The 26,871-nt window shown below is 37.7% G+C and overlaps 1 protein-coding gene and 1 long non-coding RNA gene across 3 annotated transcripts in view; one reads left to right on the plus strand and one right to left on the minus strand.

The window, feature by feature from the left end:
* Positions 1 to 26,871, plus strand: part of TPST1 (tyrosylprotein sulfotransferase 1) — a 141,773-nt gene that overhangs the window by 40,952 nt on the left and 73,950 nt on the right. For both annotated transcript variants that reach the window (XM_038538994.1, XM_038538995.1), the window contains exon 2: positions 415 to 1,360. In XM_038538994.1, the coding sequence (XP_038394922.1) occupies positions 516 to 1,360 (845 nt within the window). In that variant the 5' untranslated portion in view covers positions 415 to 515. The remainder of the gene's footprint in view (positions 1 to 414; positions 1,361 to 26,871) is intronic.
* LOC119872130 lies at positions 8,231 to 12,645 on the minus strand. The gene is made up of 3 exons (XR_005360497.1): positions 12,086 to 12,645; positions 11,111 to 11,177; positions 8,231 to 8,573 (listed from the first exon to the last, which is right to left on the minus strand). It is a non-coding gene; the product is annotated as an uncharacterized LOC119872130 (long non-coding RNA).

Here is a 26,871-nt window from a genome sequence, read left to right on the forward strand (position 1 = left end):
AAGAAGTGTATTTCTTCTGTAATTTCTCTTTAGAGTAGATTGTGGAAATAATGACTTCTTAGGGGTGAAGCAAATCTAAATATCAGAGATGAGCCTTGGGTTAAACTCCAAACATAGTTAGGCATATTAAGTATTTGCATGATTCGCTGACAGAAATAGTTTTATTTTTCCATTTTGTTCGGAGGTAGCTTCAGAGTTGTTACATTAAGAAAAGCCATTTCTGATTAGAAATGATTTATCTTTGCTTGCATTTGAGTATACTTGTGTTCTAACAATACCACAGCATTTAAGACTGCTTCAGCTTCCTTCTCACTAAATGTAATGGTGATCATTGATGACTAATTTATAAACAATCTTTTTTTTTTTAAACAATCCTGATGTGATGATAAAATAACTTTTTCCTTTTCCCATTAGATGTTGATCCTCTTTCTGAAGTAGAATCTCCATGGCCTGAATATTTTCTGAAAATTATTTTGAGCAGACTATCTGTTTAATAACAAGATAACCACATCAAGATGGTTGGAAAGCTGAAGCAGAACTTACTATTGGCATGTCTGGTGATTAGTTCTGTGACTGTGTTTTACTTGGGCCAACACGCCATGGAATGCCATCACCGAATAGAAGAACGAAGCCAGCCCCTCAGATTGGAGAGCACAAAGACCACTGTGCGAACTGGCCTGGACATCAAAGCCAATAAAACCTTTGCCTATCACAAAGATATGCCTTTAATATTTATTGGAGGTGTGCCTCGGAGTGGAACCACACTCATGAGGGCCATGCTAGATGCACACCCCGATATTCGCTGTGGAGAGGAAACCAGGGTCATTCCCCGAATCCTGGCCCTGAAACAGATGTGGTCACGGTCAAGTAAAGAGAAAATACGTTTGGATGAGGCTGGTGTCACCGATGAAGTGCTAGATTCTGCCATGCAAGCCTTCCTACTAGAAATTATTGTGAAGCATGGGGAGCCAGCTCCTTATTTATGTAATAAAGATCCCTTTGCCCTGAAATCCTTAACTTACCTTGCTAGGTTATTCCCCAATGCCAAATTTCTCCTGATGGTCCGAGATGGCCGGGCATCAGTACATTCAATGATTTCTCGGAAAGTTACCATAGCTGGGTTTGACCTGAACAGCTATCGAGACTGTTTGACTAAGTGGAATCGTGCCATAGAGACCATGTATAACCAGTGTATGGAGGTTGGTTATAAAAAATGCATGTTAGTTCACTATGAACAACTTGTCTTGCATCCTGAACGATGGATGAGAACGCTCTTGAAATTCCTTCATATTCCATGGAACCACTCAGTGTTACACCATGAGGAGATGATTGGGAAAGCTGGAGGAGTATCTCTGTCAAAGTGAGTAGATACTATTTTTCCCACCTACATAAAGGTATGTGCATAAACTACAGGTCTTTTTTGGGAAGAGATGTGGCTTCATCAGTAAGTTTTTAAAAAAATTCTCTAGCCAGTTCATTTATTTAATTCATTTGTATGTTTATGAATTGTGGTCCTTATTATCTTTTTGATGGAAGCACACCCAATTTATAGCAGTGAAAGGTCTTTTTTCACAGATGTCAGGTTTTAAGGTCTATCATTCAATTTTAGTGACTCCTGATTTCTAATTTCTAGATATTTTTCTAGATAAGGACTTTTGTGTGGATTAAAGTTAATATGAGGAGAAATATCTAACATGTTGGTGAATAGTGAATTCTAAGCATTTAGGAATTTTTAATGATAGAGAAAAATAAAGACTAAGATTATCTAACCCAGTTCCTTCATTTTACAGATAGGAAGACTCAATCAGAAAGTAAAAAGGATTTACTCAAATTTAGATGGAAAAGTCAGAATTAGAATCCATGCCTTGGTCTCAGTGGGCTAGTGCTGTTTTCCATGGCATTTTATAACATGTGGTACTTCTTTTGTCATCTGATGGATCTTGGTTTTTATAAAAGGGTAGAGAACTCCACAATTGGAAGCTTAATCTGTAATCCACACAGGAAGTTCCTTAGATTCAAATACTTCTAAAACTATTGCATTTTCTCCCTTTCTTACAAAGTGTTGACTAGGGTACCCTGACTTGATCTGACACTTTGATTTGATGACTTATGTACCTTGAATAAGGATATAAACATGAAACTACTGTTGGGACGCCTGGGTGGCTCAGCGATTGAGCATCTGCTTTCGGCTCAGGGCGTGATCCCATGGTCCTGGGATTGAGTCCCACATCAGGCTCCCTGCGTGGAGCCTGCTTCTCCCTCTGCCTATGTCTCTGCCTGCCTCTCTCTCTGTGTCTCTCATGAATAAATAAATAAAATCTTAAAAAAAGAAAGAAAGAAACTACTGTTAAATTCAGGTAGTATCTTCTTATGGGGAAAAGTTAGTCTAAGTTTTATTTTCTTTTTCCATTTATAAGAGTAATATGTATCCCCTGTAAAAACAACAACAACAACAAAAAACAAAAGAAAAGAAAAAACAGTGTACTTGACACTGTTCGTATAGTGTACTGTTTGTACCCTGCTTCCTCCTATCAAGGGATTTCTTCTTGATTTCTTTTTTCAGTGTTTAGAACTTGTACAGTGAGTATTGATTCCTGATATAGATAATTTGAAAAGGACAGCTGCATTTCTATACTTAGCTTACAGGTATTGATTATAAATTATTAATGTATTATCACTCTGCTGGCTCTGGGTTATTTTAATTAATTCAAAGAGCCCTAGCTACTCTCATCACAGTTAATTGTTTTTTTCCAGATAATAGACCATAACTAATTTCTAATCCTAGGTAAGCATTTCACTCTATGTGTTTATATAGAGTTGGCCCACAGATTCTGATGTTAATTCCTTCTAGTAGTATAAAATAAGCCTGTTAGACCCCACAACCCCACCCCCACCCCCAGTCTCTCCAAGTATGGATTAAGGAGATATGTTCAAGGTAAATTTTGGTGGAAATCAGGAAAAGGTCATTTTACATATATAATTACTATGTTTAAGGCAAACATGAAGATAGGAAATTCATAGAAATTACAAATAAATGGATTTTAGAAGGGGAAGAGATATTACTTAGGTTTTAGGATACTTAGGTTTAGAATGGAGACCTAGTGAGGTTTCATGCTTTGTCAAGAATCACATGTAGCAGAACCATGACTAGAACTTTCAATGCTTATTCCAAGATTCTTGCTATTATATGAGCTTTTTAAAATTAAGGCATACCTATAAGTAAATGCACAGATACTTAGTGTACAATTTGATGAATGTTTACATCTATATACACTAGTATAATCACCATCCACATAAAAATATAGAAAATTACCAGCACCCAGGAAGCTACTTTATGCTGCTTCTCATTTAACATCTTTCTCAAACCAAAAGTAACCACTGACCTGACCTCTATCACCAGAGGGGCTATGACATCATATATGAAGTTCAGAAACAGTCTTGCTTGCGTTTGAACTTCATATAAATATAAGCATGCCTATTTACTATTTTTTGCCTGGCTTCTTCCATTTAACATTAGATCTACCCATAACGTTGTAAATAGCAGCAGTTGATTCTTTCTCATAAGTATGTAATATTCCAGTATATAAATAAAACACAATTTTTCCATTGTTTCATTGGTGGACATTTGATGTTTCTGGTTTGGGGCTATTGGATAAAGTTGGTAAGATCATTCCTGTATATTACTGTTAGTGGACAGAGTATTAATTTCTCTTGGGTATATACTAATGAGTAGAATCACCGGATCATAAGATATGTATCTTTATATGTCTTTAACAGATACTTGTTTTCCACATTGTCTGTACCATTAATGTATGGCTATACCATATAGGAACGTGTTCTAGCTGGTTTGCATCTTTGCCAACATTAGGTATTCAGAGTCCTTTTAATTTTTGGGTGGGTGCAAGTATGTTTTTAAACCTAAAAACAAAACAAAATAACATTTGAACTCTTGTTTGAAATAGATCTTCCCAGAGCTACATTGTTTGAGGCAGGTCTAATTTAGGCTGTACTGCCTCTTTTCAGACTGAGTCTCTGCTCTCAAAAAGAGTTAATTGGGAGATAAAGAGAGAAACATGGAATTATTCCATCAATAAGTACCAAGTTGTAAGTTTTCCATGTTAGCTGAGAGTCGTGACATAAGGTTTTCATGGCCCAGAGTCAATCATCCTGTGTGGTGTGCCTTCCTATGAACATTTTTATTTTGGGAAAATTGTTTAAAATAAGTATTTTAACACTAATTGTGGCATTATTTAGTACTAAAATACTGAAAATATTTAGGCAGTTTTGAAGGCTTGAAGATATCACCAGATAGCTCAGGATCATATGCAGAAATTGTTGAAGATAATGATAAAGAAAGTTGTCACAGTTCTCCTTGCCCTATTTTGTTAACTATGAAAATTAAACTTTGCTTTGCTTAGGAAATTTCAGTTATTTTCAGTCAAAGAGGTGCCTCTTGCCTTCCTAGTCAGTTCAGTTATAGTAGGAGCATAAGGTAATCACTTGCTAGCATATGTAAGCAAATTTTTTATGAAAGAATTTGGTAGAAGAAAGCATTCTTTCATTCCGGGGTGGCCTTGATTAGACTACTGTATATAAGCTAGGCTTTTTTAAAAAACTGAAAATAAAAGCAAAGTATTTAATGAGTAGGGAAGGGATGAAAACAGATTGCTTTGGCTGGCTAAGTTTAGCTCTGCATTAAGGTACAGCTATAGAATTTCATGTACAGTACTCTTGATGCTTTTAGTTAGTCATTTCAAGTTCAGTAGTAGAACTAGTTTCTCCAGTGATTGATGTTGTAATTTTGATGTTTTGAATACTCTGTTCTGTTTTAATAAATTATTCACCCATACTGTTCAACTTCTTATTAAATTGAGCTGTACTCTTGAATACAATGGCTCCAAAAAATGATATAGAACTCACTGAGCTCTTTATTTCTTTCAGACTAATAGCGTAGAAAAAAATTGAGGCATTTCTAAATGTCTTTTTGCCTTTATCTTTCAAGAAATGTTTGCATAGAAATGAGGGGGAGTGTGTTTTAAGGAAAACATCCCATACAAATAGGTGGATTCTAGTAGAATTCTCCAAATGATTGAAAAAGCAGTAGAATTTTGCTGATTAGGGAATGGTATCTACTACTTGAGTCTGCTTCTCAAATAATTTGAATACGAAATGGAAAAAATAAAGTTTGAGGCTATTTACATTAACTTTGTCTCATTATTGTGGAATTTTTGTGGAATTTGAGTCATTTCCATCTGGAACATTCAGGAAGTTACTGGAGTATATGGCATTGCTCCTGCTTTTAAACTCATTAAGGTACTGTGAAATTGCCTAGAACAAGTAAAAATCTTCAATAACAATAACAAAAAAGTATACCAATGTATACTTAAGGATGACTTAAATAAAGCTATAAACCTAGGATCAGTAAACAAGCTTACTAGGTGAAAAGAGCACTATAACACTAATGGTAAGTAACCCTTAAACAGAAGCAAGTACAAGAATCACAACTACAGTTCAGAGAGAAGTTATCTGCCCTTGGGGTAGAAAAAAGATATACACCTATTAAACACGAATAGGTTAGAAGGAAAAATATAGTAGCAGTGGCAAGTACAAGAGACCAAATAAGAATACAAAAATTAACACTCTGAAGCTTCTAGTAAGTAAAACAGAGAGAAAACTAGAAATCAGATCCAGAACAAAGAAAGTATTAAATAACAAAAATATAACTGACTACATTTTAAAGATCTAATTGGCTTTATTAATTCATGAATTAGGCAGTATCCCATCCAGCAAGTAGAGGGAGAGCCCCAAAGGACTACAGAAAATGGAAGATTTTTAAGGGTAGAGAATTAGTGGAACAAAAGGAAATTATTAGCAAAGAAACCTTTGTTTTAGGCAGGATTGCTCTCCTAAGGGGAATGGATGGAGTCTATCAGTAAATTTGCTAGTGCTGACTAGGAAATTCCCATGTTGACTGGTTAAAGGTTATATTTCAGGGAGTGGAATTTAGTCTGGAAATTTAAAAATTTTATAATATCTTATAGAATTAACAGAAGGATATAACAAAATATCCACTTGAAAATTTTCTGAAATTTAAGGATAGTGAGAATATTATGAGCAAGTTAAGAGAAAGACGATATTCATGCAAATTATCATCTCTACAGTGTATAAAATTAATAGCGTGCAAATTAGGATTATCTGAGCTCTACTAGACTAGCTTAGATTAAAATATCCCAGAAGAATTTTATAAATATTGCCTTTTTTGTTTTTGAAAAATTGTTTTGGGTTACTTATCCTTGTGAACATTGTAATTCTCGCTTCATAAACCTGGTTGTTAATCAGATATTGCCTAAGAGTGATGCTTTTGTAGTTGTGGAAATCACTGTTCTTCTATTACAAATTATAAGTAGCTGAGAATCCTTAGCTGGAGAAGGGTAATTGAATAAACAAGGAAAGAGGAGAGGAAAAATTGTATTTCAGAATGTGTTAGTGAAGAATGAGAAGAAGCAGAACAAGAACATAAATTAATAAAGCACAGTTTATACTTTTCTTAAAGAAGATGGCATCTGATGGCAAAAAAAACAGAAGCTGGGTGTTAGATCATTTATTAATTTAGATCAGGTATCTGCAAAAAAATAGAGACCCAAAATAAGCATGGTTTTAAACAAAATGGTGGCTGCTGTGTAAAAGAAAGCCGACCAAGCCTGGTTTAGAAGCTTTGCAGTCATCTAGCATTTAGGCTGCTTCCAGTTTCTGGCACCCATCAGCCCCGTGGTCTAAGATGGCGCTCCAGTCATATCATCTATGTCCTAAGTAGCAGGGTCAGGTTAGTCTGGACATTTAATATATTTTTAGGACATTTCCCATGAATTTCCTTCATTCTCTTATACTCCAGGTAGCCCTTCCTGCATTCTGCTGGCCATACCTTAGTCTAATGTCCATATATAAAAGGCTAGGAAAGGAACTCTTTATTCTAAGTGACCATGTGTCCAACTGAGAATTGATGTTTCTTTTACTAAGAGGTGTATATAGGCTGGATATTGGGATAAGCAGATAGCAGTCTCTGCTACTTCACTGAGTACACACTGTGTACTTTACATACTGTAAAGTCTCTGTCCTAAAGGTACACATGATCTAATGGAAGGCATAGATTTATATACAATACAATGTTAAGTATTATGGGAAACCAAGAAGAGGTAATCTAGGGTGTTCAGGAAGGCCTTCCTGGACAATGTGATATCAAACTGAGGAATAGAGCAGTGTTTTTTCACCTTGGCACTATTGACATTTTGGGCCAGATAATTCTTTGTTGTGGGGGCTGTCCTGTACGTTATGGAATGCTTAGCAGCATCCTTGGCTCTATAGATGCCAGTAGCAAATACCCTCCCCACTCCTGTGACAATCAAAATGCTTCCAGAGATGGTCAAATGCTCTCTCCCCTCCTGTTGAGAATCTGTTTTGTTTTCAAAGGAAATACATGGACAGGGCGCCTGCGTGGCTCAGTCGTTGATTAAGCAGTCGTTGATTAAGCATCTGATTCTTGATTTCAGCTCAGGTCTTGATCCCCGCCCCCCCCCCATCAGGCTCTGCACTCAGCAAGGAGTCTGTTTGAGAGTCTCTCTTCCTCTACCTTTGCCCCTCTCCTCCACATGCTGACTCTCTCTAAAATAAATCTTAAAAAAAAAAGAAAAAATTGATTATCACATCCTCCAAAATTTATAGAAATGATAAAGTAGGGACCTGCCAAAAGGAGTGAATCTTGAATCCTGCAAGCCTCTTGGTAGGTCCTTTTAATTCATGATGTAAATTCAGGGGAGTCAGCCAATAAATTGTCTTCTTTTGCTTATAAAAAGCTGGGCCATAGTTAGATTTTCTTCTAGCCTGAAACAAAAGGTTGTTCTAAATTCCAAAGAAAGGTTAACACCCTTACCAGTGGCCTGAGAGATAAAGATGAAGGCATTATCTTTCCACGCCAGGGGCAGAGGAAAGGAGAAAGGATTTCATGTTCTGTTAATGTAGGCAGCAGTCTTGATCCATCGTCTTGGGCAGAAGCAGTCTGCCTTAACATAGGATACTTCTTCTCTTCGTCATAATTTTTTTATTAAGATTTTATTTATTATTCCTGAGAGACAGAGAGAGAGAGAGAGAGAGAGAGAGGCAGAGACACGGGTAGAGGGAGAAACAGGCTCCACGCAGGGAGCCCGAAGTGGGACTCCGATCCTGGATCTCCAGGATCAGGCCCCGGACTGAAGGCGGCTCTAAACCGCTGAGCCACCTGGGCTGCCCAGTTTGCAAAGTTTTTGATAAGGTTTGTATGAGCTGCCCAGTGAAGTGGAGGCCTCAACCCCTGGAGAATATATCCCAAGTTATATCCCAAGTGGGAAACACATTTTTTTAACAGTTTTGTTTTTATTTCCCCTCACTGTGAAGGCATCAGCCTGTGGCAGGGAAAGGTTTTAACCCATCTGGAAAACATACACACAATAACAAGGACGTATTGATAACCCATACGAAATGGCAGCTGAATAATATCTAGTTGTAGATCTTCAAAGGGTCCAGCGGGAGGAGATCTGAGGCTGCCAGAGACAAAAAACCGTTTTTTCAGGATGGGCCTGACAAGTCAGACATTACTAACGGACTATTTCCACAATTTTATAAAAGTTTCCCCACCAATGTCTATTTATAATTTGAGTCATCTTAAATGCACCATAGTGAGTGAAGAAATAATGCAAAAACTGAAAACATGGGTTTTGTCTGAGAATTAGGAAGAGCAAACAGCCATCTTGGTTTCCCATCGCTCTGACTACTCATTTATACGTTATTTATCCATCTTCATTTCTCTGATTCAGAAGCAGACTGTTGTTTTGTTGCAACCAGAGGCCATTTTTTTGCAGAAGCAGAATGGACTTTACCCACTTGTCACAGTCATTATAGAGTATACTGCTGTTGCTTTGCTTTAAAGTCAGCTTGATCACATATTGGAACTTCTTTCCAAAGATTTCTTTTCCACAGACTTTATAATTCTCTTTTTTTACATTCAGATTTTGTTCAGTTTTCCCTTTTTAAATAACCAGTTTCAAAAATAGGTAACTAAATAAATAACCGGTGTCATTTTAGGATAAAATTACTTCCTTTCCTTTCAGTAAAAATGTTATTTCTATTTTTCAGACTTTTTCTTAATCAAAACCACACATCCTATTTTACTTGCATGAAGACTTGTTTCCCTTATTATTTCCAGTAGTCTTAAATTATATTAGAATTCTTAATTCTTGGAAACCTTAATTTCTATGAAAGCCAGTAAATTAGCAATCGTGAACTGTTACACCAGCATTCTTTAGATTTGCAAACTTATTAATATATTTTATAATTTTTAGAAGGATTGCCTTTTTCTTTTTTATTTTTTTATTTTTTTTTTTGCCTTTTTCATTTTTCCAGCATAGCACTAACACTTCTAGATATCTTTTAGTTTCTCTGTAACAAGAAGCTTAAAGTAGTTAAACCTATGTTCAATAATTAATGTAGTATTTTATCTTATTTGGAAATGACCTGGTATTTAAAGAATTTAACTTATCATTTAACCTAATTTAGCAAAACTTTAAGATTTTAAGTAACCAAAAAGATTTGGGAAAACTATTTAAAGCAGACATAAATATTGCTGAGAATTATTTGTAAACTTTTTTCTTGTTTACATTTATTTACTTATTTTTTTTTTTTAATTTTTATTTATTTATGATAGTCACACACACAGAGAGAGAGAGAGGCAGAGACATAGGCAGAGGGAGAAGCAGGCTCCATGCACCGGGAGCCCGACGTGGGATTCAATCCTGGGTCTCCAGGATCGCGCCCTGGGCCAAAGGCAGGCGCCAAACCGTTGCGCCACCCAGGGATCCCTATTTACTTATTTTTAATATGTTTAGATTACTTACAAAACTTCATTAAACATTAGACAAAAGTCAGCCATTATCCCAAGCTATTGTATTTTTGTTGGTAGATCTTGTAAGAGAATATGAATTTATTTGGCTAATAAACTTAGGTAGAATAAGTTTTATATTTGGTATTGATAACTCTAAATACATCTGTTTTAATTAACCATCAACCTTAAATGAGCTTTTATATAGAATGTTTTTTTCAGATTAGGTGAACTTGAAAAACATACGGGTTAGTTCCTGTCTTTTTGAGAGTTTTAGAATGCCCAATCCTTATAAACACTTGTCTTCAAACCAACTAATTAGAGCCTTTCACAAATTAATTTAGCAATACTATCCAGAGGTAGCATAATACCTCACATTTATAACATATACACTAACAGATCAATGCAAAGACGTTATAGTTACTAATATTTGTGGAGAAGGTTCTTAAGATTTATATTTGTCCCTGAAATTAATTTTAAGAAGACTGCTAGAGCTTCTAAGAGCCCTTCTAGCAGTGTGCATTTTAAAAAGACCTTTTCCCCTTTTTTCTTCCTTTGAGCTGTATTTATAACACCAAGGGACTGAAAGAATTTAAGTTCTCCAAGATGGACATTGCTTTCCTACAACCAATAATTTGCAAGCCTTTTGAGATAAATAAGGGGTCTGGGGATTGGTGAAGGAATAGGTGAATTTTGAATTGCCTCTGGAGCTGACTTTTGTTTTGCAAAAGACGTGCAAGATTAAGACAGTTGCTTTTAATTTCTCAAAGAATTGGGTTGTAATTTAAATGACAACATATATTGATAAACCTACAACATTAGTCCAACTACGTTATCCTCAGTTGGTTTCTTTTCCTCTAGGTTACAGAATTTTAATTTTAAATATTTCTGACAGTATTGGAATAACCCCCCTTGGATATAAGATAGGTCCCAAAGAAGGAAAAGGATATTATCTTCCCAAAATCCAATCACTCCCATAAATAGCCTAAAGAAAGCCAACAGTTTACATGTCCCCAGGGAGGCAGAAAGCCAAGCCCAGTTGTGTAAGCAAGAAGACAATAGCTATCCAGGAGAGAGAAAGGATCAATAAACAATGAATTTGGATTTGGAAGGGAAGGGAAGAGATAAAGTGAAATTTTATTTTCCTCTTTCAACTGGGCACTACAGACATTCAGAAGAACAGATTTTGATAAGAATTTTTACCCTTCATTGGCCTCTGTCCCTTCTTCTGTGATCCCCTCTGAGGACTCTGGTATCTACCAGTTTCTCTCTGTTTAAAGAAATAATGTAACAGTTTACCAGAAAATTCCTCAGTTTTATCCCCTCTGGGAGGGGCCTATGTGGTGACCCTCTTTTGAAGGTAGATATGGGGTTATCTGTAAGGCCACTAATTTGGAAGACTTTTGTTTATAGTTGTGTGGTCTTTTCAGAGTGGAAAAAACAGTTCAGATTGAGGATTAGTAGAATGAGTACTCAGGAGGAAAGAGGGAGGTGTGGGAGTTATAATATCGTTTTAGGTTCCTCACATTAAATTTTTCTTTAGACTTTTGCAATGATTGCAGTGAAAACTACTTTAGAATTGTGGAACCTTTTGGAGACCTCTGTTGCCAATTAAAATAGGTATCCTGTTTAATTTGGGAACCCTTGTTTTCCAGGGCACTTCTTAGATGATCTTGTCTGATTGGAATGGCCCCCCATCACGGCCATTGTAATTGTAGGTGGTTTTTGGTAAAATTTTGCCATTTCTATATATATTCAATACACCCGGCTCCATTGTTTTTAGACATAAAATAAACAGGTGTGCCAGAAGGTGGTTATATTTGACTCTTTAGAATTCAAGGACCTCATCAGCTAAGCCTTTGCTACACAAAACCAGACAAACACGTGCACCTCAACATACCAGCAGTAATCAAAAGATGTCATTGTGGGCTGGCTGAGAGAAGGTCCTATGGCCACCAGCCCTAAATCAGCAGCATCTATTAAATGGGAGTTTCAGACTGGGTCTTTGGGGGAAGGAATTCCAATGTGGAATTGTGGACTGGGCTGTGAACAGCGACTAAAGACTGTGCTCCGTTGCCACTTGTCAATCTAGGCTGACCTGTTAACTCTGGACTGGAAAGCCAATTAGATCAGTAGGTTGAATACAAAAGAGCAGAATTCAGACCACAAAGGACTTACCAGTGGCCTTTAGAAATGGCAAGAGGGCAGCCCGGGTGGCTCAGTGGTTTAGCGCCGCCTTCAGCCCAGGGTGTGATCCTGGAATCCCGGGATTGAGTCCCACATCGGGCTCTCTGCATGGAGCCTGCTTCTCCCTCTGCCTGTGTCTCTGCCTCTCTCTCTCTCTCCTCTCTCTGTATTCTTATGAATAAATAAATAAATAAAATCTTAAAAAAAAAAAAAGAAATGACAAGAAAGACATTAACTCAAAGGGGTTTGCAGGGCGCCGTGCCCTTGTTTTTTCATTGTTCCTGAATGCTGTCAGAAATTTTCTTTAGATCCCACTGCTGCCACCAACGTTGTTAAAAAACAAAATTCAACTGCATAAATTTGAAGGTCCTATGGCTTTTTTAAAGGATTCGTGAATTGGACAGCATCCCATCTAGCAAGTCGAGGGGAAGTCCACTGAACTACATGAGAGGAAGGTTTTTAAAGGCAGAGAGAGGGCATGAAAAAAAGAAGAAAGGAATTTATTACACGGAAAGCATTGTTTAGACAAGGTTACCTTCCTCAGGGGAGTGGAAAGGGTTTCTCAGTAAAATCTTAGCATTGACAGGAAATTCTATGTTGACTGGTTAAAGGTTACATTCCTGGCAGATTGAAACTGCAATTAGATTAGGTATTAAGTCTTGGTTGGACACTATTTTGGGGCAGTGTTTAAAGATTTAAAAAATCTTTAAAAGATTTTTTAAAAAAAGATTTAAAATGTAATTATGTTTGAGAATGTATTTTTAAGATGAAGCATAGGGAAAATTGATTTTATAGAGTAATTTTTGTCAAAGAAAAGCCAAGTATATCATAGTTAGTAATACCTAGTGCCTATTCAGATATTATTGTCTTCTCCTTATTCTGAATTCAGAACATCATGGTGCTCTCCCTGTTCTGAATTAACTGACTAGTAAAGGATGATTTCATTATTTCTGAAACATTATGTTCCATCATTGCTCTGAATCATCTCATCAGATGTCAGCCATATATTAGAATCACTTCAAGGACTTTGAAAAAGCCCAGAGTTTGTTCGTTTGTTTTTAAGTAGGCTTCACACCCAGTGTGGAGCCCAACCTGGGCTTGAATTCATGAGCTTGATCCCCTGAGATCAAGAGCCCCAACATGGGGCTTAAACATTTGAGCCACCCAAGTGCCCCAAAGATACCAGTCTCTGATTCAGATCTGTGACAAGTCCAAGAATTTGCATTTGTAACAGATTCTTAGGTAATGCGTAATGTCCTGTTCTGCAGATTTCACTTTAAGAACTCCTGCCTCAGGGGATCCCTGGGTGGCTCAGTGGTTTGGCACCCGCCTTTGGCCCAGGGCGTGATCCTGGAGTCCCGGGATGGAGTCCCGGGATCCCGCATTGGCCTCCCAGCATGGAGCCTGCTTCTCCCTCTGCCTGTGTCTCTGCCTCTCTCCCTCTCTCTCTCTCTCTCTCATAAATAAATAAAAATAAAATCTTTGAAAAAAAAAAAAAAAAAAGAACTCCTGCCTCAGAGTCATGCTACCTCTTAATGTGTTGGCTTCATGTGCAAACTCTGACTTTTTCGCTTCTACTTCTCTGGGCCCCAACTGCCCTGAAGTAATTGTATCTACTCAAATATTCCATACAGCTCTTTGTATTGCTCCTTCTGCTTATAGTACATTTCACTCACTTCTTCATCTGAGCAACTCAGGTTGTATTGCAGTGTTCAGTTCAGATTTCCCTTCCTTGAAGACCTCCCTCTGTGCAGTTGATGTGGGAGAGCTTGGTTCTTGTCTCATGGAGTTGAAGAATGAATCTTCATTCATTGAAGAAGAGTGAGTAAAGCGATAGAAGTTTTTAAAGCAATGATACAGAGAAAGCTCTCATGTGAGAGGGACCCTGACAGGGTTGCCACTGAAGGTTTTTTGGCTGGTCTTTTATAGAGAACCTGACTAGGGAGATGACAGCCTTGAGATTTCTTGTGCTGTCTTGAGTGAATGACATGGCTGTTTTTGGGTCTGGTGAGTCTGTCTCTGTGATTATTTTGTAGCTGTCAAAGGAAGATAGTCCTTAACATTTGGGGCCAAGTGTCTGGATCTACTTCCTTATCTCTGGTTTTGTTGCGTCTTGGTGTCCTTGGGAGTTATGGGAGCCTGACTCTGGGGCCTTCCCCTTATCTTTCCCTGCCTAGCCCTGTCTGTCCCTTATTCACAGTGAAGCTTCCTGTGCCTTCATGAGATGCCTTGGCAAACGAAAAAGAGTTCAGACTTTGAAGCTGATTAGACCTGCGTTTAAAACTTTTCACTGATACTGACTGGCTTTATAACATTGGACAAACTACCATCCCTCTTTGTGTCTCTGTTTTTTAAACTATATTATGGAGAAGGTGGTGATGATGATAATGATGATATCCTCTAAAATTTACTGAATAGTTGTTGTGTGCCAGGTACTGTTACTTCATTTACTTTTCGTATTTATCCTTTCACACGTACCCGTAGGTACTTCAAAAACCATTTTATAGGTAAAGACTTTCTCTCTCAGAGAGGTTGAGGAGCTTGTCCTCACTCAGTTGAAACAGGCAAGCTAGGGCATGGGCTCATGTCTTTCTGTCTTCAGAAACTCTACTCTTAACCCCTCAGTTCTATTTACCTTACAGGGCTTCTGAATATTAAATAAAATAATGAGTGTGAAACTGGCTAAACATAGGCTTTAGAGTCAGACAGAGGTTTAAATTCCACCTCTGTCCTTTATTAGTTATATGACCTTGGATGAGTTATTTGATTTTGCCAATCAAGTTAGTTACCTCATCTGCCCCCTTACTTTTCTTATCCTAGAAATTAGGGATGGTGTTAATATCCACTAGGGATGATAATAATACTTGCTTCATAGAGTTGTTGTGAGGACTAAATTAGAATGACTATTAAGCCTTAGCCCAGTGTGTGGCATTAGTAAGTGGTCAAAAATGTGAAAAATATTTCGAAAATCAAATATTTTCATAATTATTAGCATGGTAATAACAGTGTCCATTGGTCATGGTGATAATAGTATTTATCTCATAAATTGTTGTGATGATTAAAATAAAATTACTATAAAGCCCCTAGCAAAGCACAGGGCATAAATGGTACTTATTATTATTATTAAATAATGTTATTTATTATTATTATTATTTTTTAAGATTTTATTTATTTATTCACGATTGACATAGAGAGAGAGAGAGAGAGAGAGAGAGAGGCAGAGACACAAGCAGAGGGAGAAGCAGGCGCCACACAGGGAGCCCGACATGGGACTCGATCCCGGGTCTCCAGGATCGTGCCCTGGGCCAAAGGCAGGCACCAAACCGCTGTGCCACCCAGGGATCCCCTGTTATTTATTATTTAATAAATAATATTATTTATGTAAAAAAAAATCTGGGAAACAACTAGCACAGTACTGAGTGCTTCATAGGCTTTTATTAATGTTATCACACATTCTCCTGTAGTCTTTTTTTTTTTAATTTTTATTTATTTATGATAGTCACACACACACACACACACACACACACAGAGAGGCAGAGACACAGGCAGAGGGAGAAGTAGGCTCCATGCACCGGGAGCCCGACGTGGGATTCGATCCCAGGTCTCCAGGATTGCACCCAGGTCTCCAGGATCGCGCCCGGGGCCAAAGGCAGGCGCTAAACTGCTGCGCCACCCAGGGATCCCTCTCCTGTAGTCTTATTTAGGGTAGAGATAGTGTTAACTCATGAAATGTTTGTCTAACAAAGCAAATTGAAGTTATGTGGTTTATTAGTCTACTTCCTGTCAGAAGAATTTTGGTAATCCAGTGCTTCTTTCCCAGTTGTATTATTTGTCTTTCAGTCCAAGTTGGCAGTATTTCTGATGATAAACTTTTCTCAAAAACTTTTATGTGTTCTCTGGTAAATCTCATTTGTGTTCATTTCTCTGGATAATGTGATATCTACAAGTTTCTTTGAGATAAACACTTCTGTGCTTTGGGCTCCTGCTGAGATGGCTAAGGGACAGTGTGCTTATACTTCTTAGATGCCGTATTGTTCAATTGAGAGGACCCATGAGATACAGCCTTAAGTTGTTTAAAGGACTCTTTTTCTGACTGAATTGTTGGGAGCCATTTTAGAAGCAGCCTATTACAGAGGTTAAATTTTATCTAATTGAAGTACTTATACAACTTTTCTTTCCTTTAAGCTACTAATGTAGTAAGTTACATTAATAGATTTTTAATGTTGATTTAACCTGGAGTTTCTTTTTTTATAAAGATTTTTTAATTTATATATTCATGATAGAGATAGAGTCAGAGACACAGGCAGAGGGAGAAGCAGGCTCTCTCTGCAGGGAGCCCGATGTGGAACTCGATCCCTGGACTCCCTGGACTCCCTGGACTCTGGGATCATGACCTGAGCCAAAGGCAGGTGCTCAACCACTGAGCCGCCCAGGTGCCCCTGGGTCAGGGTTTTAAAAAACTGTTTCCATGTGTATTTTATGATGATATTTCTCCAGTTTTATTGAGAAATAATTGACATACATCACCATATAAGTTTTTTTTTAAAGATAGATTGATTGATTGATTGATTGATTGATTTATTTATTTATTTATTTATTTATTTATTTATGATAGGCATAGAGAGAGAGAGAGAGGCAGAGACACAGGCAGAGGGAGAAGCAGGCTCCATGCTGGGAGCCTGACATGTGGGACTTGATCCCGGGACTCCAGGATCGCACCCTAGGCCAAAGGCAGGCACTAAACTGCTGAGCCACCCAGGGGTTCCCTTACCATATAAGTTTAAAGTGTACAGTATGATGGTTTGATTTACATATATTGTGAAATGATTACTGTAATCGGTTCAGCTAGTATCTATCTTTTCATGTAGATACGATAGAAAGAAAATAAAGAAGAAATGAATAAATGGAAAAAATTGTTTTTCTCCTTATGATGAGAACTGTTAGGATTTACTCTCTTATCAACTTTATTGGTTTAAGATTTTTGTATTTATTTCATGAGTAATAATAACCTATAATTCTAATTTTTCTTAAAATCTGTATCTTTTGTTATATAGTTATGCTAGCCTTACATATCCTTGAAGAGTGTTTCCTCCCATTTTTTGCATCTTTTGATTATCTTTTCCCTCAATATTGAATCATTTTTCTTGGTTCTCTGTATTTCAGGAATATTTGGAGTTATGTTTTACGTCTAAGAGACCTGTTAGAATTCTCTGGAGAATGATTCTTTTTTCTTTTCGGTGGGCAATCAAGCTGGTTAGGTTCTAACCACAAATTTGCCTCGCCTGTGAACAGTGTTTCTGGTATCAGTTTAGTTTTAAGACTTTGATATGCTTTTATTTTATTTTATTTTATTTTATTTATTTTATTTATTTATTTATGATAGTCACACACAGAGAGAGAGAGAGAGAGAGAGAGAGAGAGGCAGAGACACAGGCAGAGGGAGAAGCAGGCTCCATGCACCGGGAGCCTGACGTGGGATTCGATCCTGGGTCTCCAGGATCACGCCCTGGGCCAAAGACAGGCGCTAAACCGCTGCGCCACCCAGGGATCCCAGACTTTGATATGCTTTTAATTGGTGGATTTAGGCCATTGATTTTTTTTTTTTAAAGATTTATTTATTTATTTATTCATGATTTATTTATTTATTATGCATCTTTTGCATTAACATACCACATACCAGTTTATAGATTTGGTGGCAGTTAATTCCATGGTGTAATTCTCAAAGCCTCTGCTTCCTTAGGTCTCTCCTAGGTGTGAGCTGGAAGTTGTATGGATTCATATGCAAAGTTATGGGAAACTTTCTCTGGCTCTTTTTTTCCCTGGATTTCTCCAACAGTCTCTGGATCCCTCAAGCTACTTTTCTTGTTATTCTGGCCAGAAGTATGGGTTTCTCTCAGAGTTTTACCTCCCTGCACCATCACTATGCATTTCTGCATGACTGGTGCCACCATTAGGGCAAAGAGGTAAGAGAAAACTGTCAAAACTAATAAGGGACTACCCTAGTCCCCAGTGGTCTCTTTTCCCAATTCTTTTTCTCTGAAAGATGGGGTTTGCTTAGTTTTTGCTGCTCACATTTGTGCATAGACAGTGTGGACAAATATTATAATTTAATTCTAAGGATTTAATGTTTCTGAGTTTCCTTCCAAAAAGTCTAATTTTTAAAAGATTCTGTTCAATCTGGGTTGTTCTGTTCAATCTAGGTTGCCTGTAATTTTCTTAGTGCTTTGAAGACACTATTCCACTGTTCTTGCTGCAGTAGTTGCTCTTGAGAAGTCTGTTGTCAGTCTAATTGTCTTATTTTAGTACACTATTTTCCTGACTGCTTTGAGATCTCCTCATCTTTCCTGTCCTGTTTTTACTATATTTTGTGAGTAGTTGTGGATTTTTTATTTTGATTTCCCTGGCTTATTAGTAAATGTTCCTTTTGGAAAAATTGGAAGGTTTTTAACTACAGTTTCAATTTCTTTAAAAGATAAAAGTCTAGATTATTTCTTGAGTAAGTGTTGTGTCTTTTAAGGAATAGTCCATTTCTTCTAGGTTGCTGAATCTACAAGCATAAAATTGTTCATAATATTCTCTTAACAATGTTTTCATATCTCTGGAATCTGTAGTGATCTGTAGAGCCTCTCATTTCTGAAATTGGTAATTTCTACTTGGAATTTGTTGAGATTTTTGGGTCTGTGGGTTTTATAGTTTCTATAAAATGAGAAAAAACCTGTACATTACTTCTTCAAATATGTTTTTGTTTTTCTTCTCTCTCTCCTCTCCTTTGGAGACTCTAATTAGAAATAAATGAAAATGTTTGAAATCGTTCCAGAGCTCACTGATGCTCTTTTTTTTTTTTTTTTTTTAAAGATTTTATTTATTCATTCATAAGAGACAGAGAGAGAGAGAGGTAGAGACTGAGGCAGAGAGAGAAGCAGGCTCCATGCAGGGAGCCCGATGTGAGACTCCATCCTGGGTCTCCAGGATCACAGCCCAGGCCAAAGGCAGTCACTAAACTGCCGAGCCACCCAGGGATCCCCCTGATGCTCTTTTTACATTTAAAAATAGACTTTATTTTTTACAGCAGTTTTTTGTGTTGTGTGTGTGTGTGTGTTTTAAGACTTATTTATTTGAGAAAGAGAGATAATCAGTTGAGGGGGTAAAGGCAGAGGAAGAGAATCTTCAAGTAGACTCCCTGCTGAGAGTTGAGCCTGACTTGGGGCTCAGTCTCATGACCCATGAGATCATGATGTGAGCCAAAAATCAAGAGTCAGATGCTTAACCAACTGAGCCACCCAGGTGCCTCTAGAGCGGTTTTAAGTTCACAGTAAAATTGAGCAGAAAGTACAGGAAGTTTCCATATATTCTTGGTTCCCATGTATGCACAGCTTCTTCCACTATCAAAATCCCAAACTAAACTGGTACGTTTGTAGCATGCCTGGGTGGCTCAGCAGTTTGGCGTCTGCCTTCAGCTCAGGGTGTGATCCTGCCATCCTGGGATTAAGTCCCACATCGGGCTTCCTGCATGGGGCCTGCTTCTCCCTCTGCCTGTGTCTCTGCCTCTCTCTCTGTGTCTCTCATCAATCAATAAATCTTAAAAAAAACACAAAAATCTGGTACATTTGGTATAGCTGATGAACCAACATTGATACATCATTATCATGGAAACTCCTATTTTATAGTAGGGTTCCTTCTTGGGTGCTGTTCATTCTGTAGGGTTTTGACAAATGTATACTGTCGTGCATCCACCATTACAGTATTATACAGAATAGTTCCCCTGCCCTTAAAATCCTCTGTGCTTCGCCTTTTTGTCCCTCACTTCCCCCAACCTTTGGCAACAACTGATCTTTTTACTGCTTTTTACTGTCTCCATAGTTTTGCCTTTTCTAGAATGTCTTTTAGTTGGGGTCATAATATATGTAGCCTTTTCAGATTAGTTGCTTTCACTTGGTAATGTGCATTCAGAGTTCTTCTATGTCTTTTCATGGTTTGACAGCTTTTTGTTTGTTTGTTTAGCATTGAATAGCATCAGTTTTATTGATTTTTTTTTAAAAGAACTAGGTTTTGAGTTTGATTTTCTCTACTGATTTGTTTTTAATTTCATTGAATTCTGCTGTAATTGTTATTTCTTTTGTTGCTTCTTTTTTGAAATATGCATTCAGTGCTATGAAATTCACTGTAAGCACGGTTTTCACTGCATTGCACATTTTTGATAAGTTGTATCTCCATTTTCATTTAGTTTAAAAAATTTATAATTATTCGTTGATCCACATATTGTTTTGAAGTGTGTTGTTAATCTGTATTTTGAGTTTTTCTAGCTATTTTTCTGTTATTGATTTCTAGTTTAATTCCATTGTAGTTTATAAGGATACATTGTATAACTTCTATTCTTTTATTTTATTTAAAGATTATTTATTTATTATTCATGAGCGACACAGAGAGAGGTAGAGACATAGGCAGAGGGAAAAGCAGGCTCCCTACGGGTAGCCTGATGCAGGACTTGATCCCAGGATACTGAGATCACAATATGAGCCAAAGGCTCAACCACTGAGCCACTTGGGCATCCCAACTGCTATTCTTTTAAATTTGCTTTTATTGCCTAAATGTGATCTATCTTGCTGTATGTTCCAGGTGAGCTTAAGGTATATGTGTATTTTGCTGTTGTTGAGAATAATAGTTTATATATGTCAGTTATATCCAGTTGATTGATGATTTTGTTGAGTTACTGATTTTCTGCCTGTAGGATCTACCCATTTTTTATAGAGGTTTGTTAAAACCTTCAACTATAATAATAGATTTACCTCTTTCTCCTTGAAATTCTATCCTTTGTTGCTTCATGTCGTTTGACTGTTTGTTGTTAGGTGCCCACACGTTAAGGATTGTTCGGTCTTCTTGCAAATTTGATTGCTTTGTCATTAATATAGCTACTCTACCTTTGATTGGTGTTAACATGTTATATCATTCTCCATCTGATTGCTTTTAATCTATATCTTTATATTTAAATTAGGTTTCTTGGAGCCAACATATAGTTGGATCTTATTTTTTGATCCATTCTCAAAATAATTTGCTTTTAATTGGTGGATTTAGGCCATTGATTTTTTTTCAAAGATTTATTTATTTATTTATTCATGATAGACAGAAAGAGAGAGAGAAAGAGAGAGAGAGAGAGGCATAGACCCAGGCAGAAGGAGAAGCAGGCTCCATGCCAGGAGCCCGACGCGGGACTTGATCCCGGGACTCCAGGATCACACCCCGGGCCAAAGGCAGGCGCCAAACTGCTGAGCCACCCAGGGATCCCCTAGACCATTGATGTTAAGAGTGATTTCTGACATAGTTGGATTAATATCTACTATAATTATTACTAGTTTTTATTCGTTGCTTTTGTTCTTTGTTGCTATTTTTGTTTCACTCTTTCTGCCATTTGTGGATTTGACAACATCTTTTTTTTTAATTTTTAAAAAAAGTTTTAAAGATTTTATTTATTTGAGAGAGAAAGAGAAAGAGAGTGAGTGGGTGAGAGGGAGAGAGAATCTAAAGCTGACTCCGCACAAAGCCCAGTGTGGAGCTTGATTACTCAACTGGGAGATCATGGCCTGAACGGAGATGAAGAGTCGGAAGCTTAACCAACTGAGCCACCCGGGCTTTCCCTTGAGTGAGCATTTTATATGATTCAGTTTTCTCTCCTTTCTTAGCATGAATTTTACTATAAAAGTTTTTTGTCTGTAATACATACTTATAGCTAATCCAAATCTACTTTTAGGTAACACTATACCACTTCATGGGTAGTGGAAGCACCTTATTATAACAAAATAATTCTGTTTTCTCTTTGTTCTTTGTATCATTGCTTTCATTCATTTGTCTTATACATAAGCATACATACTCATACATTGTTGCTATTATTATTTTGAACAAACTCTGACAGATCTGTTAGATCAGTTTAGAATAAGAAAAAAATGAAAGTTTTGAGTTTACCTTCACTTATTATTTTTCTAATGCTTTTTCTTTCTTTATGTAGACCTTGGTTTCTGCCCAGTTCTAAAGAACTTTTTAAAATTTCTTGCAAGATAGGTCTACTGGCAACAAATTCCCTTAATGTTTGTCTGTAAAAGTATTTCCCCTTCACTTTTGAGGAATAATTTCACAAGATACAGAATTATAAGTTTGTGTTGTTGGGATCCCTGGGTGGCGCAGCGGTTTGGCGCCTGCCTTTGGCCCAGGGCGCGATCCTGGAGACCCGGGATCGAATCCCACATCGGGCTCCCGGTGCATGGAGCCTGCTTCTCCCTCTGCCTGTGTCTCTGCCTCTCTCTCTCTCTCTGTGACTCTCATAAATAAATAAAAATTAAAAAAAAAAAAAAAGTTTGTGTTGTTATTGTTGTTGTTGTTGTTGTTGTTTTTTCTGTATTTTAAATATTCCACTCCACTCTCTGTTTGCTTGCATGGTTTCTGAAGAGATGTTGGAGGTACTAATTATCTTTGCTCCTCTATTGGCAAGATGTTTTTTTCTCTGACTTTTTAAAAGATTTTTTCCCCCATATTCTGAATATGATATGCCTAGGTATAGTCTTCCTTTTCTTTTTCTTTTTGCATTGACTCTTCCAGATGGCCACTGAGCTTCCTGGATCTGTGGTTTGGTGTGTATGTTAATCAGGGTTTTCCAGAGAAACAGAACCTGTAGGATGGTGATATATATATATTTACATTTATATATGTAAAGAGATTTATTCTGAGGAATTGATTCATGTAATTATGGAGGCTGAGGAGTCCCCAAATCTGTGCTTGGCAAGATGGAGGCCTAAGGGAGCAGCTGCTGTATTTTCAGTCTGAGTCTGAAGGTTTGTGAACCAGAAGAGCTGATGGTGTAAGTTCCAGTCTGAGGTCAGGAGAAGTTCCCTCTTACTGAGAGCCCTTTTGTTCTATTCAGATCTTCAGTTAGTTGGATGAAGGCCACTCACATTAGGAAGGGCAACTTGCTTTACTCTATTGATTCAAATGTTAACCTCATTCAGAAACACTGTTACAGTCATACATAGTAACACTAAATGTCTTGGCATCATATGGTTCAAATTGACACATAAAATTAACTGTCATAAATCTGATACTAATTTGGGCAAATTCTCAGTGTTTTTTTTTTTTTTTTTTTTTTTAAGATTTACTTATTTATTCATGAGAGACACACAGAGGCAGAGACAGAGGCAGAGGGAGAAGCAGCCTCCATGCAGGAAGCTGGATGCAGGACTCAATCCCGGGACTCCAGGATCATGCCCTGAACCAAAGGCAGACAGACGACACCCAATTGCTGAGCCACCCAAATTCTCAGTTATTAATCTTTCAAATATTTCTTCTGGTCTTTTTTGTCTGTCTTTTCCTTGTATTCCTGTTATATGCATTACACTTGTTGTAGTTCTGTGTTTCTTGGATATTTTGTTTTATCTTTTCAGTCTTTTTTCTCATTTTCTTTTTCAGTTTTGGAAATTTCTATTGACATATCCTCAGGCTCAGAGATTTTTTTTCTCAGCAGTGTTCACTCTGCTAAGGAGCCCATCAAGGGCCTTCTTCATTTCTGTTACAGTGTTCTTGATAACCCAGCATTTTTTCTTTCTTAGAATTTTCTTCTCTGAGCTTTACAGTGTCTTCCAATTCTTACATGTTGTCTTCTTTTCCCATTCAAACCCTTAACATATTATTCATAGTTGTTTGAATTCCTCGTCTGATAATTCCAACATTGCTGCCATAGATGAATCTACTTTTGATGCTTGTCCTGTTTCTTCAACTGTTTTTTGTCTCTTAGTATGCCTTATAATTTTTTGTTGAAAGCCATGTACGATGTACTGGGTGAGAGGATTTCTGGTGAATAGTTCTTCAGTGATGTAGTGCTGTGCTGTGGGAGGCTGCGAGGCATTTTTTTGTCTTAGGAGTAAGTCTCAGTCTTTCCATGAGCTGGTGCCCTTCAGCCATGAACCTCACAAGTACCTTTAGTTTTGCCCTGTCCCTTAGGTTGGAGAGGATGGTGGAGAGGACTGGAGCGGATTATTTCCCCTCCCACCCTTCCCTCCGTTCCCTCCGTTCCCTCGTTCCCTCCCTTCCCCTCTGGTTGGTTAGGCATTGATAAATTAGTTTCTTTTGAGGGCAGGCTTTATTAAGATCAAAAGGCTCTGGCGTATTTCAAAGTGGTTACTTTTCTCCTATCCCTGTCAGAAGCAGGAGAAGATTTTTCTGATTTTTACAGTGAGAACCTGATAGTATTCCAAATGATAAAATTTACAAGTCTGATAGTGCCCCTTGAATCTTTAACTTGCAGATTTGCCTACTCTGAGCCTCCAGTAAATTGTCACCTATAGCTCAAGTTTTCCTGTCTCAGTACCACTTTCCCAGAGTTTTCTGCTCCTAAGTCTCTGCTCTCGAAGTCATACTTCTTGGCATCTGCCGGTCTGCCTTTCCCACTTGGGAGAGTAACACTTGTGACCTCACTTGCTTGACACATCTAAGAAGAGTTGTTCTTTCAGTTTGTTCAGCTCTTTACTTGTGAGGATGGAGGGGTGATTTCCAAGCTCCTTCATGCTCAATGAGAAACTGAAAGTTGTCTTTTTATTAAATTTTTTTCCACTCTGTGTTTCATTCCAGATGGTTTTATTGCTTTGTCTTTTATATTTACTAATCTTATCTTTTGAAATGTTTTGAAATGTATCTAACCTGCCATTAATATCTTGTATATTTTTCAACTCCAAATTTTCATCATTCAAAATTTGATCTGAGTCTTTTTATATCTTCCTTATTGTAATGTGTATGTTTTTTCCACATCTCCAAGCACTTTGCCAATTCTCGAAGGACACTGACAAAATATCTCACAAATTTAACTAAATTATGACACTCTCTACCTGGAAAGTGTCATATTTCACAAGTTAAGGGCTCAGTCCCATTGGACCCACAAGACTGCTTTCACTTTAGGTACCAGTTGCAAGTCTAGGTTGTCACCTGTGCTTCTGACCAATGGCTACAAATTGGACATTCCCGTAATTCCCTTGTTGATTCCATTAATTTGCTAAAGCCACTCACAGAACTCAGGAAACCAGTTTACTTATTCTTTATTACAAAGAATATTAAAGGATACAAATGAACATTCAGATGAAGAGACACATAGGGTGAAGTCTAGAAGGGTCTTGAATACAAGAGCTTCTCTCCCAGTGGAGTTTGAGGTGTGCCCCTGTAGGTATGTGGACGCATTCACCAGCTTGGAAGCTCTCTGAACTCTATCCTTTTGGGCTTTCATGGAGGCTTCATGACATAGGTGTGCGATTAAATCATTGGCTATTGGTGATTGAGCTCAATCTCTAGCCTTTCTCCCCTTCAAGGAGATTGGAAGTAGGATTGAAAATTCCAACCCTCAGATCAACATGGTTGTTGGTTCCCCTGGCAACCAGCTCCCATCCTTAGTTTACCTACTGGCTTTTTTAAAGTCACTTCATTAACATAAGGAAAGACACCATTATCCCTCTCATTAAGAAATTCCAAGGGTTTGGGACGCCTGGGTGGCTCAGTGTTGAGCATCTGCCTTTGGCTCAAGGTGTGATCCCCAGGTACCAGATTAAGGGATCAAGTTGCCAAATCAGGCTTCTTGCAGGGAGCCTGCTTCTTCCTCTGCTTATGTCTATGCCTCTCTGTATCTCTCATGAATAAATAGATAAAATCTTTAAAAAAAATTTCAAGGGTTTTAGGGGCTCTGTGGCAGGAATGAGAGGTCAAGGCCAAATATATATTTCTTTTTTTTTTAATTTTTTAATTTATTTATGATAGTCACAGAGAGAGAGAGAGGCAGAGACACAGGCAGAGAGAGAAGCAGGCTCCATGCACTGGGAGCCCGACGTGGGATTCGATCCCGGGTCTCCAGGATCGCGCCCTGGGCTGAAGGCAGGCGCCCAACCACTGCGCCACCCAGGGATCCCCCAAATATATATTTCTTATCATAAACCACAGTGTGACACATGTCTTGAATACTTGTGTAACTATTCCATGAGCATATTGAATAATTGTTTTAATGTGTTTATATTATTACTCTAGTATCTTTGCCAGTTTTGATTATTTTCCTTGTTATGTTTTTCTGCCTCTTTGCATGTCTGGTAATATCTGATTGGGTGCCAGATGTGATTTTATTTTGCTGGGTGCTGGGTATTTTTGTATTTTTATAAATATTCTTAATTTATTCTGTGATGCAATTAAATTATTTGGATAGTTTGATCTTTTTGTGTTTTAGTTTAATGATTTGTCAGCTAAGTCTGAAGAAGTACTTCATCTAGGACTATTCTCTAGTATTGAGCCAAGACTTTCCTAGGTACACTATCAATATCTGCTGAATTATGGGTGTTTGCATTCCATGTAGTAGGAGCAGGTACTACTTCCAGCCCAACGTGAGTCCTGGACATAGTTCCTTGTTATTTCACATGGTTCTCTCTCCTTAGCAGATCTCCACATTCTCTCTGTGCACCTTTCTTCTCTTTGATTGTCTGTCCTCCAAACTAACCACACAGGTTTTCTCTGACTTTCAGCTCCATTTCCTTAACTTGGGGAATGCACCAAGCTCAACCTGGGTTCCTCTTGTTGGTTCCCAACCTGTAAACCTCTCAAGGGAATAAGCTGGGGCAATCCTAAGGCTTACTGTATTTGTTCCCCATCTCGCGGGCATCATTGTTCTTTAATGCCTGATTTCCAGCGTTTTGAAGTGTTCTATCATGTTTTGTCTTTTTTTTTTAATTGTTTCAGATATTGTTTCCCACTGAATTATTTTGAAGCATTTT

Source organism: Canis lupus, chromosome 6 (assembly GCF_011100685.1).
Source record: "Canis lupus familiaris isolate Mischka breed German Shepherd chromosome 6, alternate assembly UU_Cfam_GSD_1.0, whole genome shotgun sequence".
Taxonomy (NCBI): domain Eukaryota; kingdom Metazoa; phylum Chordata; class Mammalia; order Carnivora; family Canidae; genus Canis; species Canis lupus.